General features: G+C 44.1%; 1 protein-coding gene across 8 annotated transcripts in view; it reads right to left on the reverse strand.

Moving 5' to 3' along the window:
• The window catches only part of CALCRL (calcitonin receptor like receptor), a 126,550-nt gene that overhangs the window by 14,401 nt on the left and 87,513 nt on the right, over positions 1–24,636 (reverse strand). For all 8 annotated transcript variants that reach the window (XM_053272313.1, XM_053272343.1, XM_053272333.1 and 5 more), the window contains 5 exons: positions 20,784–20,875; positions 14,779–14,905; positions 8,352–8,505; positions 256–316; positions 72–138 (listed from right to left, as the gene is read on the reverse strand). In XM_053272313.1, the coding sequence (XP_053128288.1) occupies positions 72–138; positions 256–316; positions 8,352–8,505; positions 14,779–14,905; positions 20,784–20,875 (501 nt within the window). The remainder of the gene's footprint in view (positions 1–71; positions 139–255; positions 317–8,351; positions 8,506–14,778; positions 14,906–20,783; positions 20,876–24,636) is intronic.

Raw genomic sequence — 24,636 nt, forward strand, 5'->3', positions numbered from 1 at the left:
TTTAAACCAAGACATAAAATAAGAATATTTGTTCTCCGTTGAAAAAGAGATTATTTTAAAAAACTTCATACCAAAAGAGCAGCACAAATAGGGCCATGAATGATGTACAATAGAAGAGTGTCAGAACTGATCCAGCAGCTGCAGGAAAATAAATCAGAATTAGGGAAGAAGAACTGCTTTGTCTTGCTCATGCAGCAAGTGTTTGTTTTTGTTTTTAATGGTTGCAAAAATAGGATGGATTTAATTTTTGCTTACTTGTCATTGTAATATATGCTCCGTGCTGCAGCATGAATGCAGGCAGGAATCAACGGGAATCCTGTGAACAGCAAAAGAAATCACTGCTTATTAAGATGTGTTTAGCCAAAATAATATTTTCACTCATTCACCCAAAACAATATTTTCACTCATTGCTAATCACACAAGGAACAAAACTCTTCACAAAAGTGGTATGATTTATACCATGCTTTACTAATATAAAGCATTTAACTAGAAACTAGATTGCTTTTAATTTAAATTTGGGCCATTCATATGTAACAACTTTCTTGATACTGCCAGCTGGGAAAATTAAACTCCAAACTTGCATGAGGTTGTGTGTAACTAACCTCAAGTGAAATGGCTATACTCGGCAAAACGCAGAATGTAGCCCCAGTAGTTAGACTATTGAGACCAGGAGCCCTGAAAAGCTTGGATGCATGGCATGAATTCATCTTATCATCAAAACAAGCACTGTAGACATCTACTTATTTTGGATATCAGATGCATTCTAGGCATGCAACCAATCTTTACAGTTCTACACATGCTGGGGGATTTCATCTTGGACAGCCCATTGCCAGTCTGCATGGGGGATGAGCTACTGCTGACAAAATTCCTGGAATTAGAATGAGGGGCTGAAAAGACCTGCTATTTTCAGATAGAGGCCTCCTCCATTTCGTGATATCTGCTGAGATACCAGACAAGGACTGCAATTCACAAGCCTGGGCGGTGAGTCCCGTACATGCTGCATAGCTTCTAACCTCACCCTCCCTCCCACCTCTAAATGCAGGCTTCCTGAGCTGTCTGATAAATCCTCTATAATAAAGAGCCAGGGTGTAATCCCGTGTCTCTCGGCCCATGTCTTTCTCGGCCGTTCTGGGCATGCGCGAAGCGCATGCCCAGAACGTCCGAGAAAGATATGGCCGCAGAGAAACAGCGGCCATGTTGGCTCCCGGAGCGCAAAGAGGAGAAGCGGGGACCAGGGAGGGCGGATGTGGCAGCGGCGGGGCCGGCCCTGCCGCTGAAGTGGCCGTATAGAGCTCAAAGGCCGACATGTGGGAACCGGGAGGGGGCCAGGAGGGGCGGGGGCGGCCCGGGCCCGCCAGCGTGGCGATGGCGGCGGCGTGGAGGCTGGCGGCGAAGGCCGGCGGCAGTAGGGAGACCCGGACCTCGGCCTCCCCGTCACCCTCGCCCCGCCCGCCTCACCCGGAATCGCCGGCTGACTCTGGCAGCCGAGTCACTCCCTGGAGTGTCCTGGGCAGCTGCCGCTGCTGGCGCCCTTGGTGGTCGCCTGGCAATGCCCATTCCTCAGGGAAGCAACAGGGAGGGAGGTTGTGAGACTTCTCCCTTCCTGGTCCCTGGATGCCGAGGAGGAGGAGATTGAGGGGCCACGAAAGGAGCCGCAGTGGCGCCGTCTCCTGGGCTCCAGCCGCCTCTGCTTACTAGGCACAGGGCTGCTTTTCCAGGCCACCCCTGGGACGGATCACTCGCCTTGGTTGCCTTCTGAGGAGGTGCCTCTTTCAAACTGTGTGTGGTCCCTTCAGATTGCAGCCCCATCCTTGGCTTTCTAAAAGCGAAGCCTACTCGGAAGAAGAACGGGATACGATCCATCCAGCAAACAAAAATAAACATGAAACAGAAGCATCCTTGCTGGACCGTGAGACCCCTTTCAGCCAACTCGGCATGATTCTAAATGTCACGGGCGAAGCAGCTTTCTTTTCTTTTAAGAGGCACAGGCAGCATTTGCCATGATGGTTTAATCATAATTGACCAGGGAAGCTGTTTCCTCTTCCCATCCCTTCTGCCTACCTGCAGAGGAGACAAGGGGGCAGGAAACAGAAAGCAGCGAGTGTGTCTCAGGCTGGTGGTTGCTACTGCTGCTGCTGCTCCCCCCCGCCCCTCCTAGCACCCGTTATTGTAACTGGCTAAATGCCTAGACTGGGGCGGGGGACAGAGACAGCAGTAGCAACCACCAGCCTGAGACACACTCGCTGCTTTCTGTTTCCTGGGAGGTCCGGCTGGAACAGGCACGGCAAAGCGAGCAAGACTTACAGAGGTGGGGAAGGGCAAGGGGGAGGGGGGAGGTCTACTAGCGCCCGTTAATTTAACGGGCTTAAAATTACTAGTCACTAATAAAATTCTGAGAAATTCTGAGGGTGGCTTCTGACACAGTCCAGGAAGCTGCAGTCACATGAAAAGCAGCACTATTCGTGTTGCGTGTTTGTGCAGACTCCAAGTGGCTCTTCCAATCAAAGACAGAAAGCGGAGTGTGGACATGGCCCCCAATTTTAAATTAAATCTCAAAGATGAACTTCCATGACAATGTGGAGAAAACCACCAGCTGATTGTCAAATTCCAGATCTGTACCATGCAAATAATAGTGCGCTACTCCTCAAAGGAGAACCAACATCTGCATTGTTGAAACCAGAACCAACATCTGCATGGTTGAAACCAGTGCATGTCTATGTCATATGATGTCTCACCATAATTCACCTTATTCAATGCACAGGGAGTTAACAAACCAAGAAAAATCTATGTAAGCACAAATTTAAACATTTATTTCTGGGGGGCAACAACTTAACTAACACATTTATTGTGCTAGTTTTCACAGGCTAACATCTACTTTGTTAGATGAAATAAGTAGTCTAGAGAGGTGACCATTTCATACATCAAAAAAGTGGGATCTACCAGGACTGTGCAAGTCGGAAGAATTGGAAGCTCATGTTGGAATTCCCTCCTCCCACCATGAGGAGGCAACCATTTGTGGGGCAATTGCCCCAGGTAGTATGGTGGTGGGGGTTCTTTAAATGCCAACCCAGCACTGTTGCAGGGAAATCTGGGCAGCTGTGGAACATAAGAACAGCCCTGCTGGATCAGGCCAAAGGCCCATCTAGTCCAGCATCCTCTTTCACACAGTGGCCCACCAGATGCTGCTTGAAGCCTACAGGCAGGGCATGCCCTTTCTCCTGCTGCTACTCCTCTGCAAATGGTACTCAGAGGCATCCTGCTTTTGAGGCTGGAGGTGGCCTATAGCCCTCTGACTAGTAGCTGTGGATAGACCTCTCCTCCATGAAGTTACCCAAATCCTTCTTAAAGCCATCCAGGTTGTTGGCTGTCACCACATCCTGTGGCAGAGAATTCCACAAGCTGATTATGCGTTGTGTGAAAAAGTACCTCCGTCCGTTGGTCCTAAATTTCATGGCAATTAATTTCATGGGATGACCCCTGGTTCTAGTGCTATGTGAGAGGGAAAGAATTGCTCTCTATCCACTTTCTCCAGACCATGCATGATTTATAGACCTCTATCATGTCTCCCCACAGTCGTCTTTTTTCTAAACTAAAAAGCCCCAGGTGTTGTAGCCTTGTCTCATAAGGAAGGTGCTCTAGGTCCCTGATCATCTTGGTTGCCCTCTTCTGCACTTTTTCCAATACTACAATGTCCTTTTTTAGATGCGGTGACCAGAATTGTACACACTACTCCAGGTGTGGCCACACCATCGTTCTGTATAAGAGCATTATAATATGAGCAGTTTTCTTTTCAATTCCCTTCCTAATGATCCCTAGCATGGAATTGGACTTTTTCACAGCAGCTGCACATTGAGTCGACACTGTCAACGAGCTGTCCACCATGACCCCAAGATCCCTCTCCTGGACAGTCACTGGCAGCTCAGTTCCCATCAGCATATACTTGAAGTTGGGATTTTTCATCCCAATGTGCATCACTTTACACTTGCCAACAATGAACAACATTTGCCATTTTGTCGCCCACTCACTCAGAGAGATTATTTTGGAGCTCCTCACAATCTGTTTTGGATTTCACTACCCGAAAGAGTTTGGTATCATCTGCAAATTTGCCCACCTCGCTGCTTACCCCTATATGGAGAATCCTCATATGTGGGAAGGAATCTTCATCGGGGAAGAACAGTCCCCACATGTCCCTACACTTCTTCCTAGCCACCCCACGGTTGTTCCCAAACTCCCCTGTGTCATTCTCTGCCTGCCTCCTGGATGCTTCCCATATTTTTTGCAGCAGCTCAGCTTTCCCAGCACCACTGCTGGGTTAGTCTACAGGTAGCCAGTCTGTGGTAATAGGGCCTCCATACCAGCTGGTCTCTCTCTCTTCCTGTTTAGAAAAAGCTGCTTTAGGGGAAAGGGAACCGGTCTGCTGGTCTTGGGTATCTTTCCCCCATGGTTCTGTCCTGTTTCTCCTGGCACAGTGAACATCCAAAGAACCCACCCCACCCCACCCCACCCCACCCCACCCCCATACTACCTGGGCAATTGCCACATGATCAGCTGCCTCCTTGTGGTGGGAGGTGGAAATTCTGACATGGGCTTCCTATTCTTCCGACTTGAACAATCCTAGGATCTACCATAGCTCACGAAAACTTATGCCAGATGACCTAAGCATTAATCTGTAGGCGGCTCAAGAACTCTTTTTTGTTTTTACTCTGTAGTTGCCCTTCTGGAATTCGTCAAGAAGAATCACAAAGCCATTTTGTTTAAGAAATGAAAAGTGTTATTTCTTCAAGCTCCAATTTTGGCATAACTAATTCTTATATTTAATAAACTCCTCTTGATCGAATAAGCCTGTTGCAGTTACTTTGTAACTAAAATGTGATTCTGGCCTAATTATAGTCAGATGAACAAACTCACTACAGTGAGAAATCTATTGCTAAGAATGTCAATTGTCTTAGATTTCAGTGAGACCACTGAGTACATGCAGTTAGGCAAAGTGCTTTGTTGGAGAGCAGCCCAAAACAAAAAAACAAACAAAAACGCATGAACAAACTTCTTATGGGGTTGGTTTCATTTCACACTTACAGAGGAAAATAAAAATTTATATAGCTAGATATAGATATATATACACACAGAGAGAGCTTGATACCAAGATTTGCTGCAACAGCAAGGATGGAAAGGGGAAATGACAATTGCGAAACATCACAAATCTTGATGTTACATTGGCACTAGAAAGGTGTGCAATGTGGAGTGGGTATAGGCCAGCCTTCTCTTCCGTAAGTCAATGGAGATTGTTTAAGACCTTGAGGTTAGGCCTGATCAAAAACTACTCTTGCATTTTAAGGCCATGTTTGCTGCTGCTGAAATAGTCCTCACTTTCTAGCATTTTTGACACCCCTATTGCAATGCCCAATACTTTCAGGCAGTTGTTTGAATTGTACAGCCTTGATTTCATAGCATTTCCCAGCCCTGAAAGGCTGGGAAAATCTGGCCTTAGGTTGAGAGTGAATTCCAGGAATCTGGCTGCAGAAACAGAGGAATAATGCTTTTGCCTAAGGTTGTGTAATGATACTATAAAGCTACAGTGGGAATGCAAACAACAAGGATGGTTTCAAGGGGAAAGCCATAGACTCCAGGAAAGGAAAACCAAATCTCAAAACTGAACTGAGGCAATGAGCTGGAAGACTATATGCTAAAAAGGACAGTTTTCCCCCACTAAAAAGTTCAAGAAACATTTTGTTTTATTTCAAATAAATAAATAAATAAATAAATAAATAAATAAATAAATAAATAAATACTAATAAAATAGTAAAATAATCTACCATATAATGTTATGGTGCCCTAGCTAAGTTGCCAGAGACCTGCCCCCTTTCCCTCACTTGACTACTTTTTAATGTTAATACATGGAAAATAACAAAGGAGAAGCGAAGATTGTATTGGGTGTGGAAATCTGTTTGTTGATACATTTTCAAGACTAGGAAGAACTATTATATAAACAGACTTGATTTGCTTAGGACATGACTCATAAGTAATTGTTCTAAACTTATTGTCTAATTAGAGAAATGAATCTATAAAATCAAATGTAGGTTAGAGACTATCTTATAAACAAAGAATGAATTAATATAAAAACAGTTTATTTTAGCAACACTGACATTTTCTAGACTATAGATCAAGCTTCAATTAAGCCTTGACAAGTCTAATTAGAGTGACTTGTTAAAATGGCTGTGTACATGCACCTACATAAATTAAAGCTGTCAGTGATGTCTACATTACATTGTTTTTGAAGTTTTGAATAAGGCACATAATTTCAAAGAGAATATAAGCAATTTGTAAATAAAAATGCTGTCTAGTAACACAGCATACAACATCAAATATTTTGAAAACTATGCTCTCAACATTGTGTACCATTTACTACAATAAGGGCTAGTTCTTGTGACTTTTTGACTCATTTCATCCAGAGTGAAATGGTCATATGAAGATTCTGCCATGGACTGAGATCATAGTTAGGAATGTTCCATTGTTCATGCTACTTTGTGAAGGCATTATGAGGAGTGATGGCAAGTTGGGTAAGAGACTTAAGCAACCGAAGCCTCTTACCTGGCTTGCCGCCGGTCCCTGCCACCATCCCCAGCAGAATTGCCGACCAGATTGCTCTTAAAACACAGGCCGCCTGTGTTTTAAGAGCAACCCAGCTGGGGATGGTGAGCTGGGTAAGAGACTTAAGCAACCTTTCTTGCCACTCCTCGTTGATGTAGAAGCATTTCACATCAAACTGGGCTTTGTAATTGAACCACTGAACCGGTCCAGTTAGATATGAACCGGTTCCACTTTGAACTGTCCATGCACATCCCTAGTTGCAGTGTGAGCACATCGTGGAAATCTACTCTGACCACTCTCAGTAGCTGTCCTTAGAGGGGTACCAAAGTATTTCAGAACTGAAACCAAAGAGCCCAGATCAGAGAAAGCAAACTGCTAACTTGGTGCAGTTTGAGGCTTACTCTGTGGAGTAAGTATATTAACTATAGAAAGCTCCATGAGGTTGAAACCAATCATTGGAACAAAAGAGACTGGAGAATAAACAAGACAGGAATAAACTGGACTGTTAGGGAAGCAGATGGCTATATACAAACATTTCTCTGGCAATGAGCTGGAACTGACTTGGAAGTATATATAGCTAGCTAACATTGCAGAGGCCCAATCACAGAACCAGGGAGCAGATTTGAAGAACAGTTGTTTATATTGTTGCAGCTGAAGTTGAGTCCTATCCTTAGGAAGTAGGGAAGAGCTGGCTGGTTATAACTTGCAGGCCATTCCCTATGTCTGACTGTTCTGGCAGAGCAATGTCCCCTCCCCACACATGTCATGTGCACATTTTCCACTAGAAGCACTTAGTGGGAAAGAGTGTGTATAAAATATATGAGGAGGGGACGTTGACATGGTAGTGCACCATAAACATTGCTATATTCCATCAATTCAGTTTGACAGCTCATGGGATCGAACCATAGACCATCTTAAATCCAACAAAAATAGTCAGTAGAAAAGATCCAAAAGCCATGATTTGTTAATATCTTTATTAGGGTCGACAAAAATGTCACACACACAAGCTCCCTTCATCAGGCTGATGGTAAACTCAACCATTTTGTGGACAGGTTCCCCACTTGCAATTCTCACATCTTCAGAGCTAAGCCTGCCCAAGCTGCTCTATTCTTCTTTTAATAAATAAATAAATAAATAAATAATCTCTCTCTGGATTAACTCCAGATAATTAAAGCCTGCACTAAAAATGAATGCTGTCTTCAGTACTGTTCGCCAGTTGAGATTTTTCAACTCAAAAGAGTTTTCACTGTGCTCTGTGAACAAAGCAGGTCAGAGGGAACTGCTGGAAAAATAAACCTTGGTCTGACCTCCTACCCTAGGAATGGCGAGACTTCTTTGAAAACAAACATTCATTCCTGTAGAAACACCTCCAAGATGAGAAACAATGAATAATTACCCCTTAATGCCTTTTCATAACAAGAGGTCTATTTTCTCTACACAAAGGAGGAGTCACTTCCCGACTCTACAAAATGCACGATTGCTCTTGTAGTTAAGATAAGGTTGTTGCATTAGCAGTTCATACTTAAGGCCAGGCTAAAAGTGTATTCCTCTGTTAAAACAAAGGGGCAAATAAGAGTGACATTTAATTTATCTTTGATTTTATTTCTCAGTTATGAGAGCAAAGTAGTGGATGTTGCTGACTGCTGATGTGATATCAAAATTCTCTAAAATTAACAAAACACAATCATGATTGTGCCCTCAAACACTTCTCAATACACATGCTTTGTATATAAACATTAAAAAAATAAAAGGAAATAGCATACCCCATCCAAGAAGGTAATACCACAGTAAGTGCTGTTTCTCTGCAAATACAGCCACCACAATGAGTGTGTGCAGGTAAATGCCTTCACAGAGCATCCAGAAGTAGTTGCAAACCATCAAATAAAGGTGGAAAAATTGAACCACTTTGCATCCAACCTACAGGAGAAAAAAATCTCAGTATTTGTACCATATTCAAATCATGTACACTTTTCAGTGATGTGGGTAAAGGTAAATGTATTTAGCAACAACCAAGATGTGAAGAGAAAGCTTCGATTTTCCCAGTTGCTCTACTTCCAAAATGTCATGTTAATGTCATAGTAATTATTTAAAATGAGTATTGAATCAGACATTGGACACATCTGTGTACAGCAGCAACAGGTAGAAGGTGGCCCATTTCATACTTTTGTACAGTCTAAAGAATATTTCTTGTAATCCTGTGAATCTTATTTCTAGTGTGGCTGTTCCCGTATGGCTGTTCCTGTATGGCTGTTCCCAAGGACACAAATTTGGATTTCCAGCATTCTGGGATCTGGGCTTTTTCCTCTTGACCCCATTCGGCTATCCGTTGTGAGCCACTGCCTTGCATCACAATGTTGCTAGATCTTGCTACATCAGCGATGCCATGCTGCTCTCCACATTTTAATTCATGGCCGATATTTGCCTATAAACAAACAGCAGCACTGCTTGGCAGTGCAGTGCCACCAGGCTAGTTTCCGTAGTACAGCCTTTTTTTGCAGATGCAAATGAACAGTTGGACTCAAAATGGTGGGAAAAATTGCTCCAGCATTGCAGCAATGGTGGCATCCAGGGGTGTCACTATAACTGAGCAGATGGGTTCAAAGAACCCAGGCCCCCCAGCTTCTGAGGGCCTCCCAGCTCAACCCCTCCCTATTTTCTTCATTATCTCCCTCATTGTGAGGGGCCCGATGGGGAGAGAGGTCCCCCCTCTCCCCTAGCTACACCCCTGGTGATATCAGCAGGGGGACAGCAGACAACTGATACTGTATTCTGGAGAGGAAGCACCAGCAGCTACAGCCCAGGGTATAGCAACCTCCAAACCCTCAGATATTAGTTTTTCAATTTGAGCACTTGGGTCAGAAAGCAACACACTTGTACTGCCTATTGTACTATGACACCCAGATTACTCCTTCTGAGGCAGATATCAATCTATGAAGTGCTTTCCTTTGTGGCATTTTGAGGTATTTTGAATTTTCTTTAGCTGTGATAAGTTTCTAGAATAAAGAAAAACCTTGTAACAGACAAACCATCAGAATGAATTCAAAGAAATAATATATATATATTTCAATGTACAATTTCACTTATGGTTCCAGTTTGTGGTTCTATTTATTATTTATATTTACTTTCTCCCTATAGACCTCCATAAGGGGGTTGCTAAGGTTTAATGCCCAGAGGTGTGTGATGCTGTCACAGAAGTTGTACTGGGAGGGAGCTGTAAGGGCTAGCACACTCAGAACACTCTTCCCTTGCAGCATGTAGACTCTGCATCTGGTAGATGACTACAGCACTTTCGCCAACAGATGCCACTGTCAGCCGATGCTGCTGGTGGAGGAGAAAGAAGAGCATTCCAGGACCTATGAGTTCATATCTACCTCTTTTCTGGGCAGAGTTCTAGAAACACCTGGGGTTGCACTCGTTTATCCTTCTTTAATTTATGTTGATATAATTTTGATTTCATTTGGTATCTTTTATTTCCTATTTTGTTTCCTTTAATTGTTTAGATTGGGAACTCTTTGGGGACAGGGATATTAACATAGGTGTTGTGCCCTGCTAGCCCATGAGAGATCATTTTTCAGTGAGGTAGTAATGCAACACATCTTTGCATTGCTCTAGGATACTGGTGTTCCAACACCATTAGAAAATTATATTTAAAAAAATAATAATCTCCAGACAATAAGAAGAATGGAAAGTGCTTCCATTCCAATGGGAAGCTTTTCATGCCCCAGCCTCCTCCCCCAGTGAGACTGCAAGACCTGGCTGGAAGTTAGTGCTCCATTACAGTAGCTGGAGCTTCCCACTGATCTAGTGTGGAGTTGTTGCACAAGAACACTGGTGTGTGTGTATGTGTATTTGGGGAGGATCTGCAGGCATCTATGCACCCATGTACGCGTGCACACATGTACTCCCCCATTCTCTTCACTACCTGGGCACAAGTGGAAGTAGGTGGTGTAGTGCCCTGCCTCTATTGGCCAGAAATGGGTGGGATGGAGAAGGGGAAGCCTGCTGTGGGAACAAACCGAAGGAAGACAAACCATAATGAACCGCAAGAAAAGGCAGCAGTGTGCGTGGCCTGTACTGACTCTGATGTATGCTTATACATTTTCTATATACTCTCATTCTAACTCCTCCCACAGTAAAGCCCCTAATCTGGAAAACACCTTAGAAAACATGCTGGAAGCTGCTGAGGCCATAGGAAAGAGTGGGATGTCAATCAGTCAATTGAATATATAATTCCCCCTTACCCTTATGAAGGTCTAAAGGCATACAATAAATATAAATAATATCCAAAGAGAACTACAAACTGGAATCATCATCATGGGAGAGGAGAGCTGGTCTTGTGGTGCCAAGCATGACTTGTCCCTTTAGCTAAGCAGGGTCTGCCCTGGTTGCATATGCATGGGAGTAAGAAGTGTGAGCACTGTAAGATATTTCCCTCAGGGGATGGAGCCACTCTGGGAAGAGCAGAGGTTCCAAGTTCTCTCTCTGGCACCACCAAGATAGGGCTGAGAGACATTACTGCCTGCAACCTTGGAGGAGTTGCTACCAGTCTGCGAAGACAATACTGAGCTAGATAGACCAATGGTCTGACTCAGTATATGGCAGCTTCCTATGTATGTTCCTATGATTCTGATTACACCCAGATCTATTTCTCCATGTTGACCTCATCAGGAAAGGCATATCATCCCTAAATGCCTGCTTGGAGGGGTAATGGCCTGGATGAGGGATAACAAACTGAAACTAAATCCAGATAAGATGGAGGTTCTGACTGTGGGTGTGGTCTGGATCCGAGAGATGGTTTCAATCTGCTTGTTCTGAGTAGGGTTACCCTCCCTCTGAAAGATCTGGTACATAGCTTGGGAGCGGCTCCTGGATCCAAAAACCACCCTGGTTTCTCAGGCTGATGCAGTGGCCAGGAGCACTTTTTATTGGCTTCGGCTGATAAGTCAACTACGTCCATTTCTGGAGGTAAAAAAACACTGATACATATGCTGGTAACCTCCAGGCTTCACTGCTGTAATGCACTCTACATGGAGCTGTGTTTATATGTAGTTGGAAACTACAATTGGTACAAAATGTGGCACCCAGACTGGTCTCTGGGCAACCTGAAGGGACCACATAACCCCAATTTTAAATGACTGCACTGGCTGCCAATATGTTTCCGGGCAAAATACAAAGTGCTGGTTATTACCTATAAAGCCCTTAATGGTTTAAATGCCCAGGGTATTTAAGAGAGCACCTTCTTTGTCATGAATCCTGCTGCCTATTAAGATCTTCTGAAGAGGTCTAGTTATGGTTGCCATCATCTCATCTGGTGGCGACTCAGGACCGGGCTTTCTCTGTGGCTGCCCCGGGGCTTTGGAATATGCTCCCTGTTGAAATAAGAGATCTCCTTCTCTGTTTGCTTTCAAGAAGACCCTCAGGAGGCAACTCTTTTGGCAGGCTTTTAAGTGGAATTAATTTTAATAACCTGTTTTATGAGATGGTTTTTATTGTGTTTTTTGGAAGTTTAATGTTTTTACTCTTTTATATTGTGTTTTAAATTTTGTACACTGCATAGAGATGTACATATCAGGTGGTATAAAATAGGATATGCAGATTATAGATAGATAGATAGATAGACAGACAGATAGAATTTCTTTGGAATCACTCTGATGGATTGTCTGTTAACAAGAATTTTATTTATACTAGAACCCTAGCACAACAACAGAAAATTGAGTACACAAAACACACTACAAATGAAAGCACTGCCTATCTGAAAAGGAAAATTAGCCGCAAAGACATGGAAAAATATATTTATGCTCAGAAATATGAGTATATTTATTTATTGTTATTTTTAAGGGCAACAACCTAATATAGTTCCTTGAAAACTAAAGCAAGAAGCAAACAATTACTGTACTTTAATTGACAGTCAGTCTGAGAGTTGTTCCTGGAAAGGAAATTGTGTTCAAGACCACCCAGGAAAAAGAGATGCCCACTGTTTGCTAGTTTTATAAAGAATGAAACAGGATGTTTGTGGAATGAGTTTATTACAGACTTTGAAATATGTCATTTAATTTTCCATGAAGGAAGGATTATAGGAGTTGTTTGCTCTAACTTTCCTCAAGTCACTCTTCTTTTAGATTTCTGAATTTTTTATTTTAAACTGTTGAGCAAAAATGTGTGATAAAACACAATAGTCATCACTATTTGTATTTGAAATATAAGCTTATCTACTGAACAAATTTTCAGATGTTCTCAAACAGCAGAACATGAACACTGTCAACAACTGTTTTTTATGCTGTACTTTAATAAGTACAGCAAAAAAACCTTTAATAATAATAAGTACAGTGTTAAAAATTCAAATTTTCCAGGGCTTGTTCTCTTTAGCTAAAAGGAAGAACATACACACAAGGTGTTTCTATCTACATAAGGGCAGTCCCCAGACTCTGCTGACACATACAGTTCCCCCATCCCTTTCACAGATAGCAAAAAATGGAAGGGGTGCATTTTGTAGTTGTCTGGAAGACTCCATGAAATTTGGACAAATTGTTTCAGGTGGAGTTCACCCCACCCCACCTCACACTGTCCTGAAAACAGCATACGGTACATATAAAGGTGGTGGTGGCAGCATCATCAGAATTTCAGACGTTGTTGTTCTTCCCAGTGTTCAACTGTTGCCATCTGCCATCCCCCCCCCCCGAGAATGCACTGGGAATTATGACACCATGTCATGATTGCAGCATGGTTTCAGGTGCATTCTGAGGGGAAAATAATAGCCTGCTGTTTTCCCCCTCAGAATGCACCTGGAATGACACTACTATAATGAAACTGTAGATGGCATCCAGCAGTGTTAGTGTAAGAAAGTTAGATCATGTTAATCTTCCCCAGTTCCCCTTCCCACTGAAGCCCTTTGAGTCTGTTGAAAAGCTATTCCTGATGGTTGAGGGACATCAGCAATGGTGGGCACTGGTGGCTGCAGGGTGTGTGTGTGTGTGTGTGTGTGTGTGTGTGTGTGTGTGTGTGTGTGTGTGTGCATCTCCAGAAACCATGTGGAGACACCTTCCATAAGTAGGGCTGATTTGCCAGAACAGTTTTTGGGTAGGCTCAAAGGGCTACAATGGGCAAGAGGGAGTCCAGGAAAATGGTGTGTGTTAACACTCTTGCATTAGCTGTTCTGGATGCCATGCAGTGCCCTTCCTTGGTGCATTTTGTGTGTGTGGGATGGGGTTTGACAGAAGTTGGCTACCAAGAAGAACTTCAAATGATGTGCCCATAATACACAAAAGCAAACTATTTGCAGCTGGAAAAAAATGGACAGACATAAACTGCCCCCAAACAACTTATCTAAATTTTACGGGCCTCCATCAAAACTTTGTCTCACCCCCAAAGCCACTCCAGCAACCCGCCCCCCAATTCACTCAAATTATATCTGGTGAATATATTCAGTCAGCTCTATCCCACTTCCGTGATAATACAGGTGGACCTCGATATTTGCGGGGGTTTCACTCTGGGTTGCAGCCGCAGATATGGAAACCGTGAATATCAAGTTAAGGGAACCTATGGGATCACAGGGGTTAGGCTCCCAGTCAGCAGAAAATCGACCAAATTTCACAAGGGGGAGCTTCTTACCCCGTGGTCCCAAATCGGCTGAAAACTGGTGTCCCCCCATTTTTTCACTATGACAGGAGCCATTTTGTGGCTCTGTCAAAGAAAATAGCAGCTGGAAATGATCTCTGTGGTCATTTCTGGCCACCTCTGACCTGTGGATATGTGAGGTCAGCATATTTTTTTTCCCTTCCCATGTTTGCTGAGGTCAGGTATCCTTTTCCTAACCGTGGAAATGGGAATCTGCGGATATGGAATCCATGGATAACGAGGTCCACCTTTGCATCAATTATTGGTGCAGCTGACAATTGTGGGTTTGGCTGACAATGGTTCCCACAATTACAGTTACACTGTTTCTAGCTCCCTCAAGCAAGAAAAAGCTGCTGATTCTATCTATCACCACCAAGGTCGATTATAATGCTGTCTTTGTAAACCTATAGTAGGGAACAATCAAAACTGTATGGATGCAGAATAAGATATCTTGTATTTAAAAGATCTAATGTTATCACATATCATTAAATGCACTTCATTTGTTTAATTTATATTTCTGTCATTAAATATTCCTTCTTACGAAGCAGTAAAAGAACGAAATGCATGTTTACTTACAGGATTCGCCGCAACCAAGTTCTGATTGTTGGCAATTCCTGTCAGAAAAATAATTGTAACAATGGAGTTGCAAACAAAAGAAAAAAAGAGATTTTTATGCAAAGTGATCCTCTGGCAACTCAGGCTCCTGAAAATAAATACGGAATAGAAAATTAATGTGTGTAGTCAAGAGACTTCCGGCTGATTTCTCTTCTTTGCAGAACCGTATAAAATAGAGACTGCTTAGTAAATACAGCTATTTGATTCCATTAAGTAGTCTATAATAGGAACGTGCAAATTGATTCGGGTACAAATCACTTTTTACTTGAATCTAGCTGATTTGGTAATAAAACAAATCACCCTTGTGGTCCATTGGCTAGATTCGGGTCCAAATGAAATTGTGCCTGATTCGATTCAAATAGATTTGAGATTCGGATCCCTTCTATTAATCCCACCACATTCCCAGCTTTCTTTCTTTCTTTTTTAAAAAGCTAAGCTCTAGCCCTTGTAGAAGTGGAGTTATGGAACAAAATGTGCAGTCATTGTTTTTCAAGTGTTTGGATTCTTTGATAACTTTCCTTCAATGAATCCCTTTGAGGATTGATTACACACCTTCATTTCTTCCATTCATTTTGATTCTCTTTTCGACAGTGCCAACTGTCAACTGCCATGTGCCAACTACACCCCACTCCCACCCGCATGGCAGTGGGGTACGACTCAGTTTATGTTCTAGGATTTTTTTCAAGTATTTAGGCTCTTTGGTGTCTTATAACCTTTCCTCATAATGAATCCCTATGAGGATTCATTACACACCAGAGTCTAAATACCTCAAAAATCCCTAAAATATACACTAAGTACCCAGTGGCTTGTTAGTTGGGGGGTAGTTGGAACATGAGATGCCACTAATTCTGCACCCCCACCTACAAAGCAGTGGGGTCAAAATGAACAGAAGAAATGAAGGTGTGTAATGAAGACACCAAAGGATCTAAACACTTCAAAAATTCCTAAAAAATAAACTGAGTACCCTAGTGTGTGCGTGGGCGGTAATTAACACATGGCAATTGACAGCACCGTTCAATGATAATCAAAATGAACAGAAGAAATAAAGGTATATAATGAATCCTCATAAGGACTCCTTATGAGGAAAAGTTATTAGACACCAAATAATCTAAACATTTCAATATTCCTAAAAATTAAAATGAGTACCCCACTGCCTTGCAGGGGTGTGTGTGTAGTTGGCACATGGCAGTTGACAGTTGCCACTGTCCAGTGACAGTCAAAATGAACTTAATAAATGAAGGTGTGCAATGAATCCTCATAGGGATTCATTATGGGGAAACATTATTATACACCAAAGAATCCAAAGACTTGAAAAATAATTACTGCACATTTTGCTCCATAACTCCACTTCTACAAGGGCTAGAGCTTAGTTATTTATTTCTTTTTTAACTAAAAGCTGGGGGTTAAGATATGGCAACTTTGAATCCCCATTGTTTCCTATGGCGGAAATGTTCAAAATCAGTAAAATAATAATAAACCGATCATTAAAAGTCAACCAAGTGTCCCACTGCCTTGAAAGTTGGGTGGGTAAGGGGCACCCATAGGGACCTACCTACCGCCCAGATTTGGTGCCCCTAGGACCTTGTTAAGTGGTCAAAATCAATCCGAATCCGAATCGAGTAGAAGCAAATACAAATTGAATCTAGGGTGCTGGTGGAGGGTAGATTTAGACACAGAACAAATCAGAGGTGATTTGTTTTGGGCACAAATTAAATTAAAAAAATCGATTTGTGCACATCCCTAGTCCATAGTGCCCTCAGAAACCCCACATCAATATGAAAATGTTCCGTAGAGTGCTTTGGTGGCTGCTTGCAGCCCTGAAATGGTCCAACTGCTGCAAATGGGGAGTTAAGAAGCAAGCAAACTCATGCACTCATGCACTAAGCAACCCTGAAGAGAGCTGTAGAGCCAGAAGGTGGAGAAAAACCTTTCTCCCACATAACAGTTCATAGTGAAAGGGATATCCCTTCCTGATGCCTTGAGGGAAAATGATCAATTCTCTTAATCAGTCCTAAACAGAAAAAGTTAAGCTCTCTGGAGTAACCAAAATAGTCCTCAGTAACTATCAGCGTTCTGATTAATGTACTTGTTAACTTGTTGTGAGCACACTAAAGTTGATATGTTCCTCTTTTGTTGCTGATAATGAGGCGATAGCACATAACATTCTGGGGTGGAGAAGGAGACCCATCCACATTGTTCTTGATTATCACTGGGGGTGAGAGAGGAAAGCTGATGTTAAATGTTTAAGCTGATGTTAAATGTGCGATGTGCCTGGCGGGCCTACGCACAATAGCTACTTCTGCTTTTTCCGGCAAACAACAGGGGCAGGGTCGGCAAGGAGGAATGCTGCCGCCCCAAAATCATTGCCAAAGAACAGAGCGCCGGTGGGGGGAAAAGCAGAGGGAGGGGTAAGTGCAACCTCCCCGCCCTTAAAGAACCCCCCCCTGCCAGCGCCGGACTGCCAGACCAGGCCACGTTCGAACTGGTTCAGAGGCCTCTATCATGGTCTCCGGACCGGTTCGTGCTCATCCCTAGTTAAATGTTGCCATTAATAAAAATGTTGATACAAAACAAACACACACTATCATATGGTGGCATTGGCTTGATATGAGTTTCCAGGTCAATCTAAGCAATGTGTAGTTGGCCATCATGGTGTATGGAGCTCTCTTTTAATCCTTCATGCAACAGGCATCCTGCTTTCTGTCTAACCTAGCCAGTAAGGTTCCTTATGATTGCACCTGCCTCATCAGCTTTCTCTCTTCCTGCATTAGACCTCTATGGATGGATTCTCCTGTACCAGCCTCTGTTGACTTCATGCCTGGACTGCCTTTTCACATGTCTCTCTGTTTTCAACTCTTTGTTTCGACTTTGTGATTTTAGAATCCTGCTATTAGCAGATTATCTCAAAGTTCATGTTCCTGATCCTGTCAGTAACCTGTTTCTGCCAAGAATATGCAGACCCAGATGTTGACAGATTCCTCCTAGGCTTCTCCTAATTTTATTTTATTTTATTTTATTTAACATATGACTAACGTAGGTCTCAGGAAAATTAGCTCCTCCATCAAGCTGACAATGGGCTGGTTTGAACAAAACAGCCCCTGGCTCACGGGACTCTGAAGGGAACTAGCTTAACCCATGCAGAGCATCTGAGCGCTAGTACTTGATTGCTCCCCTCACCCCCTGATGCAGCCTCCCTCACCTTAGAGATCTCTCCCCCTCCACCTGAGCTGCACTCATAGGAACATAGGAAGCTGCCATACACGGAGTCAGACCATTGGTCTATCTAGCTCTGTATTGTCTTCACAGTTGTGAAGTACTGACACAGTATTGTCTTCTCCAAGGTTGCAGCAGGAATCTCTCTCAGCCCTATCTTGGGGAAGCCAGGGAGGGAACTTGAAACCTTCTGCTCTTCCCAGAGTGGCTCCATCCCCTGAGGGGAATATCTTACAGTACTCACACTTCTTCATATGCAACCAAGGCAGACCCTGCATAGCTAAGGGGACAAGTCATGCTTGCTACCACAAGACTAGTTCTCCTCTCCTGGTCTACAATACAACACAATTCAATAAACACACTCCTGCTCCTCCTCCTCCATCTGGTTGCTTCCATCCCCTCGCCCCACTTGGACACTCCTCCATCCCTTTACTCCACCCCCTTTACTCCTCTTGGTCGTGGCTGCAGCGTTGCTGGTGGCTATTGGCCAAGATGCAGCCTTCTAATCCAGAGACCTCCCCACCCTCACCCAAGCCCCACTCCTGCTCCTCCCCAAAGGAGCAGCAGATTGACCAGGTGCTGCTGCCACCGCCATGTCTGCTTGTTTGCCTCAGGCTGCTAACAGGCCCAGGCCCATCCCTTGCCTCCCTCCACCAGTGGCCTTGGTAGCCCCAAACAGCAGCAGTGGTTGACTGGGTCCTTCTTTGCTGCCAATAGGTGCCACTATGGTCGCCCGTTCCCTTCAGGCTGCTGACAGACTCAGGCCTGTCCCTAGCCCTTTCTTCTTTTTCTCTTCTCCTCCCTTCTTTTTCTCTCTCTTCCACTTGCCCTTCCCTTTTTCCTTCCTTCCTCTAGCTCTCTCTCCTTTCCTGTGTTAACAGATCTTGTTCATCTAGTTTCCTCATGTAATTCACAGAATGGCAGCCTCCTTCTCCTGAAGGGGATCTTTCCTCCCTCATGACCCCCCTCCTCACAGACCCCTGGCCACTATCCTTTTAGATAGATAGATAGATAGATAGATAGATAGATAGATAGATAGATAGATAGATTTCTCTCTTCTACAATCAACAACTAACCCTAACCCCTGCTAACTTGGCAAAGAGGCACCTTTTACCGTGGTGATTCTCTTTATATAGCAGGGGTAGAGAGTAACTGGCCTATCCACCCCCAGCACAATACCTCCAGTGACTGTTGCTGGTATCTGTCTCACATTTCTTTTTAGATTGTGCGCCCTTTGGAGTCAGGGTTCCATCTAATTTGTTTGTTATTTCTCTGTGTAAACCGCCCTAAGCCATTTTTGGAAGGGCGGTATAGAAATCGAACAAACAACATCTTCTGACCAGTAACAGTTGCATTCCAACTGATCTTAACCATCATAGGCTCCTCCTCCCGATCTGCATATGGAATCCCCACTCCCTCACTGCCACAGGCCCCTCCTCCCTGTCTGCATATGGAATCCCCACTGCCCAATCACCATGGTGCTTCTGCTCGCAAACTCTTGTGAGATGTGCCATGCACGGGATTAGCCACGTGTATGCCTTAGAGAATTAGATAGATAGGTAGATAGATAGATAGACAGACAGACAGACAGACAGACAGACAGACAGACAGATAGATAGATAGATAGATAGATAGATAGATAGATGTGCCAAGAGCACACCTGTCAGGATGTCCTTTGGGAACATCTCAACAGGCATGCTCTTGGTGCATCCCCTTCACAATTATGTGTGCTGGAGGCTGTATCATGTGGATAGTTCCTGTACAGATGTATTGGCTGGAACAGATTATGAAGAACATAATTCATCTTGCAGGAGTTACAGCAATACTCCCCCATGCTGGCATGTTATTCTGTCTAGTAACATCAGTTTAGTGTGTAACACAGTAATAATATATTAGTGACTACAACTGTAAGGGAAAATCAAAGATATGTTGTTAACAAATCAAGCTGCTGTTCACTCATGGATGAACTGGGGGGAAAATTCCTCATGTCACAATGTAAGTTAGTATTAAATTTGAATGCATCAGAAAAGGCTAATTAAAAAAAATATGAGAGCCATAACTGACAGTTAATCACAGAGACTTGAACATTTTCTTCAAAAACATTTTTGCAAAGGAGAAATACTCTAGTTTTATACAGAACTTTTGACTGTGTTACTTTAAGAGACTGGAAAACAGTGTAGCTCAACACCCTTGCGCTGAAGGATATCAGATATTCACAGGATTTGTAATAGCAAGAGCTTGTTCATATATTACAGGAGAAGTGGGCAAAGTAGAGGCCAGACTAACTCAACACTTCATCCTTTCAAGGGATTAAATTAGCTTTTTTTTCCTAGGGCTTCTGCCACCTTGAAGGTAGATATGCACAACTATCTGGATCTAAGAAGCTGAAGCCACTACAAGTTACTATTTCCTGGAAGCTTCTGAACCATAAACATAAGAACATATATTGGAGCAACTGCAGATCTAGTCACCGCATCAAGAAATTATTGTTCATATATGCATTGCCAAATTTCTGCCATTTTGTCAGGAGATCTTTGGCCTTAGACTTCTGCAAGATAGAATGGCCCCACTTTCTTCTCTGAGTAATGCCAGTCACACTGAGTGCATGTTATTCCAGTTAACATAATACCTGATGCCTTCTTGCTACAATTCATTCCTTCATGTAGGATAAGAAATGTTGCTAATTACAGAATTATATATAGAGATGCAACCAAAAGAAATGGGCACCAGTTGTGAATAGTAATTACACTTACTTAAAATAGGTGAATATTCCAAGAGAAATCAAAAGTGAAACCATCGAAAGGCTCTGGCCGATGATAGTGAGATAATACAAATTCAGAGCTGTCTGAAAGAAATATAGATGAAATTGTGAATGCAACAAAGTAAGTTCAAAACAGGTACTACCCCATACATGCCATGTAAAAAGGAGAGGTCAAAAAATAGTATACTGGCAATAATTCAGTTCATTATTATAGGACAGTTACTAACTTCAGGGTCAAACGATAAGCTTAATTAGACCTTAATGCATTTGAGGATTTCTCTATATAGGGCTGTTCACACAACTGCACATACACATGGGCAGGCGGGTGGGGGGAAAGGCAGCCCCACAGGCATGCAAGCTGCGTGCCTACATGACCAGTGCTGCTCCTATAATTATGTAATTATTATTACATACACCATGATGGCCAACTACACATTGCTCTAAGCGCCCTTCTTGGTGTGTGGTCGGGCTGGAAGCAGTAGCAAGTAGCCTGGGTTAAAGGGAGCACTCTCTCCCTTAACCTTGGCAAGCAGCTGGGCTAAAAAGACAGGCTACAAGGCACTGAGCCACCAGGATCAGGCTCGATTCCACAGAGTTTCTAGAGGCAATTCTCAAGTTGCCAGGTCCAGGTGGTGAAAATAGTCGAAATCTGTCACTGTAAGTGTGGAAATAGTTGGTGCTGTTCACCTAAGAATTCTCTAAAATGTCTCCATTTTGTATTTAAAAATTGTATAAAATTTACATATGCTAATTGGTATAATATATGCATGCTTCACTAAAAATAGAATAATTTGAGAATAAATACAACTCTCACACACCCCTTTTCCCACACAGTTCAAACTGCAACCTTCCTCAAACTGGATGACAGAATCCTATGGGACAAATGGTACATTTTCTTTTCATCTTCAAGAGGGAGGGAAACCACAACAAAACCCTTTCCACACAGTTCAGATACCAGTAACCTCTGGATCACAGAATCCCATGGGGCAAATGGTGCATTTTTATACCATTTTGGGGCGAGCAAGGGGGAATGCACCCATTCTCTACAGTTCAACAGTAGCCTCCCCTCCACAGTGTTGCATATAGAGCAGGCCTGCTCAACTTAGGCCCCCAGATGTTTTTGGACTACAACTCCCACAATCCCCAGCCACAGTGGCCAATAGCCAGGGATTATGGGAGTTGTAAGCCAACATCTGCAGGAGGGCCGAAGTTGAGCAGCCCTGATATAGAGGAAGCATAAGTTTCCTGACCTGGAGGAAGCTTGTTGGCTGTGCACTGCAGCTGTAGAGCGACAGAGACACACACAACACAGAAGAAGAGGTCCCTCCTTGGGGCCACTGGGACAGTCTCAGTGAGTCACAGAGAAAACAAGGAGGCAGACTGCTGCAAGAAACACTTGGCTGGGGAAATGAGATGGGAATTGCCAGCAAAGCAGCAGCATACAAATGAGCTCCTCCTGTCACCCTACAGCAAATGTTACACACAGGTAAGCCCATTGTTTGCAATGGGCCTACTCACAGGTAATGGCCACTGAGCAATTTGAGCCACTCAGAGCTTGCAGCAGGATCGCTGGAACTCCCTCCAGCATAGAAATAGTTGCAGGGGTTTAAAATAGTTGCAAATCTAGGGTAAAAGGCCACATCTGGGAACCCGAGTTGGTTCTCATGTGCCACCTAACTCAGGCTGGGCATCCCTAGCCTGGGTTAGGCTGTGTGTGAGAACAGCCTCTATAAAGCACTAACAGGAACCATATTTAGCATTCTTTGAAGGTAACAGGGCCACCGCACAGTCTGCAGTTTGAGAATCAGAAGCATTCCTTTACACAATAAAAACTTTCCTCTGCACCTGCTGAATGTTAATTTACATTACTGAGCACATTTATGCATTACCATTGCCACTATTACTACTACATCAGTCTTGATTTACTTCATACTATTAAATAGACTCAGCAAATGAGAATGCTCCTAAAATGAAATCCATGTGGATTGTGAGTGGACTTTTTGAAAGCACATGAAAGACATCTGAATAAACTATACATCTACATATATATATATATTTCTCCTGGGTGTGCCCAGGAGAAATGCGTCCCGGCAGCCCAGCTGATTGGCTGGGCTGCAGGGGCGCCTGATTGGTCCTGGCGGCACAACCCAGGAGAACCAGCGGGCCAGGAGTGTGGGCGGCCATGGTGGCCGCGGAGCCGAGGTGGCGGGCCCGGCCGGGCGAGGCGGCAGCGGGCCCAGGCGGAGCCGAGCCGGCGGCTTGCGGGCCCGGCCCGGCCGCGGAGGCAAGGCAGCGGGCCATGTGGCAGCGGCGGGCCCGGCCCTGCTGCGGGGAGGCCGGCGGCGGCGAGCCCGGCCGCGGGGAGGCGGGCCGGGCACAGGGAGGCCCGAGACGGCGGCGGCGGTGGGCCTGGCCTGGCCTGGCCGTGGGGAGGCCAGAGGCGGCGGCGGCGGCGGGCCCGCTTGAGGCACAGATGCTCTGTGCCCGGGCCCACTAGTGAAATTAATAAATCACTAAATTTCCATGCATGTTTTTAGGAGAAGAAGAAGTAAACTAAAGCTGATACAAATACTGATGAGATTGTCTTGCTGTATAAGACAAATACAAACTAAATTTACAAAATATATTTGAACTCGGGAGACCAGAGTTCAAATCCCCATTCAGTCATGATACTTGATGGATGACTCTGACTCTGGGTGGAACCGAACAAGCTCGTCAGAACCTAACAAGCTCAATTCTCCTGCTTTGGACGGGAACCCTGCCCCCAGCCGCTATATGCGGCTGTGCCACTCCTCATCCTCTCAGTCATGGAGTCAAGCTTCAGTAGACCCCGCAGGGAGGACGGGAGGGCATGTAAAAGTACAGATGACCACCAGAAGAATCACTAGAAGAACCAACGTTACAGGTAAGCAATCTGTAGTTCTTCGACGTGGTCTCTGTCTTTTACACAAATGGTTGCATAACAAGCTACCACCCAAGGAGGAGGGGAAAACAGAAACAATATGTCATCTGCCAGAATTATGTATTTCAGAGACAAGTACATCGAATGAAAAGGGATGGCAGGACACTCCGGCCAAATACAGCACCATTCCGTGCCCTGGCATCAATAGCATCATAATGGATAAACAAGTGGGGCAAAGCCCAAGTAGCTTCCGGGCAGATCGCATCCAAGGGACTGCCCAATCAAGGGCAACAGAGGCCGCCACAGACCTAACTGAGTGCGCAACTGTTTATGAGCCAACTGATAGCCAAGTTCAATTGTGGAGACTATCCATCTAGACATGGATTGGGCCAAACCTGGAGACCTTTACATGGCCCATCATAGAGAACAAACAGGGAAGGAGTTTTTCTCCACTCAGCAGACCTCTGGACATAGGAGGATAGTGCCCTTCTAATGTCCAAACGATGTAACCTGCATTCTGCATCGGAGGAAGGGTTCTGGAAAAACATAAGCAAAGTAAGTGGCAGCGAATGGTGAGACATAGAGACCTCTTTGGGAAGGAACTGGACATCTGGCCTGAGCACAACCTTGTCCTTGTGAAACTGAAGATATGGCAGATCAACCCTCAGGGCACGCAATTCACTCACGCTCCTAGTGGAGGTGATGGCCACCAGAAAAGTGACCTTCCAGGTAAGGAGATGGGGTTCAGTTGAAGCCAATGGCTCAAAGGGAGGCCATAACAAACTGGACAAAACCACAGACAGGTCCCAGGCCAGAGGCATAACAGGGTTGTCTGGATAAACATGGGACAACCCTTTCAGAAAACTTAACTAACAGGTCCTTAAACCAAGAAACCCGGGTTGTCAGGGAATGAGCCACAACGACGGCCAAATGGACCTTAAGG

The sequence above is a fragment of the Hemicordylus capensis genome, chromosome 1, assembly GCF_027244095.1.
Source record: "Hemicordylus capensis ecotype Gifberg chromosome 1, rHemCap1.1.pri, whole genome shotgun sequence".
NCBI lineage: Eukaryota > Metazoa > Chordata > Lepidosauria > Squamata > Cordylidae > Hemicordylus > Hemicordylus capensis.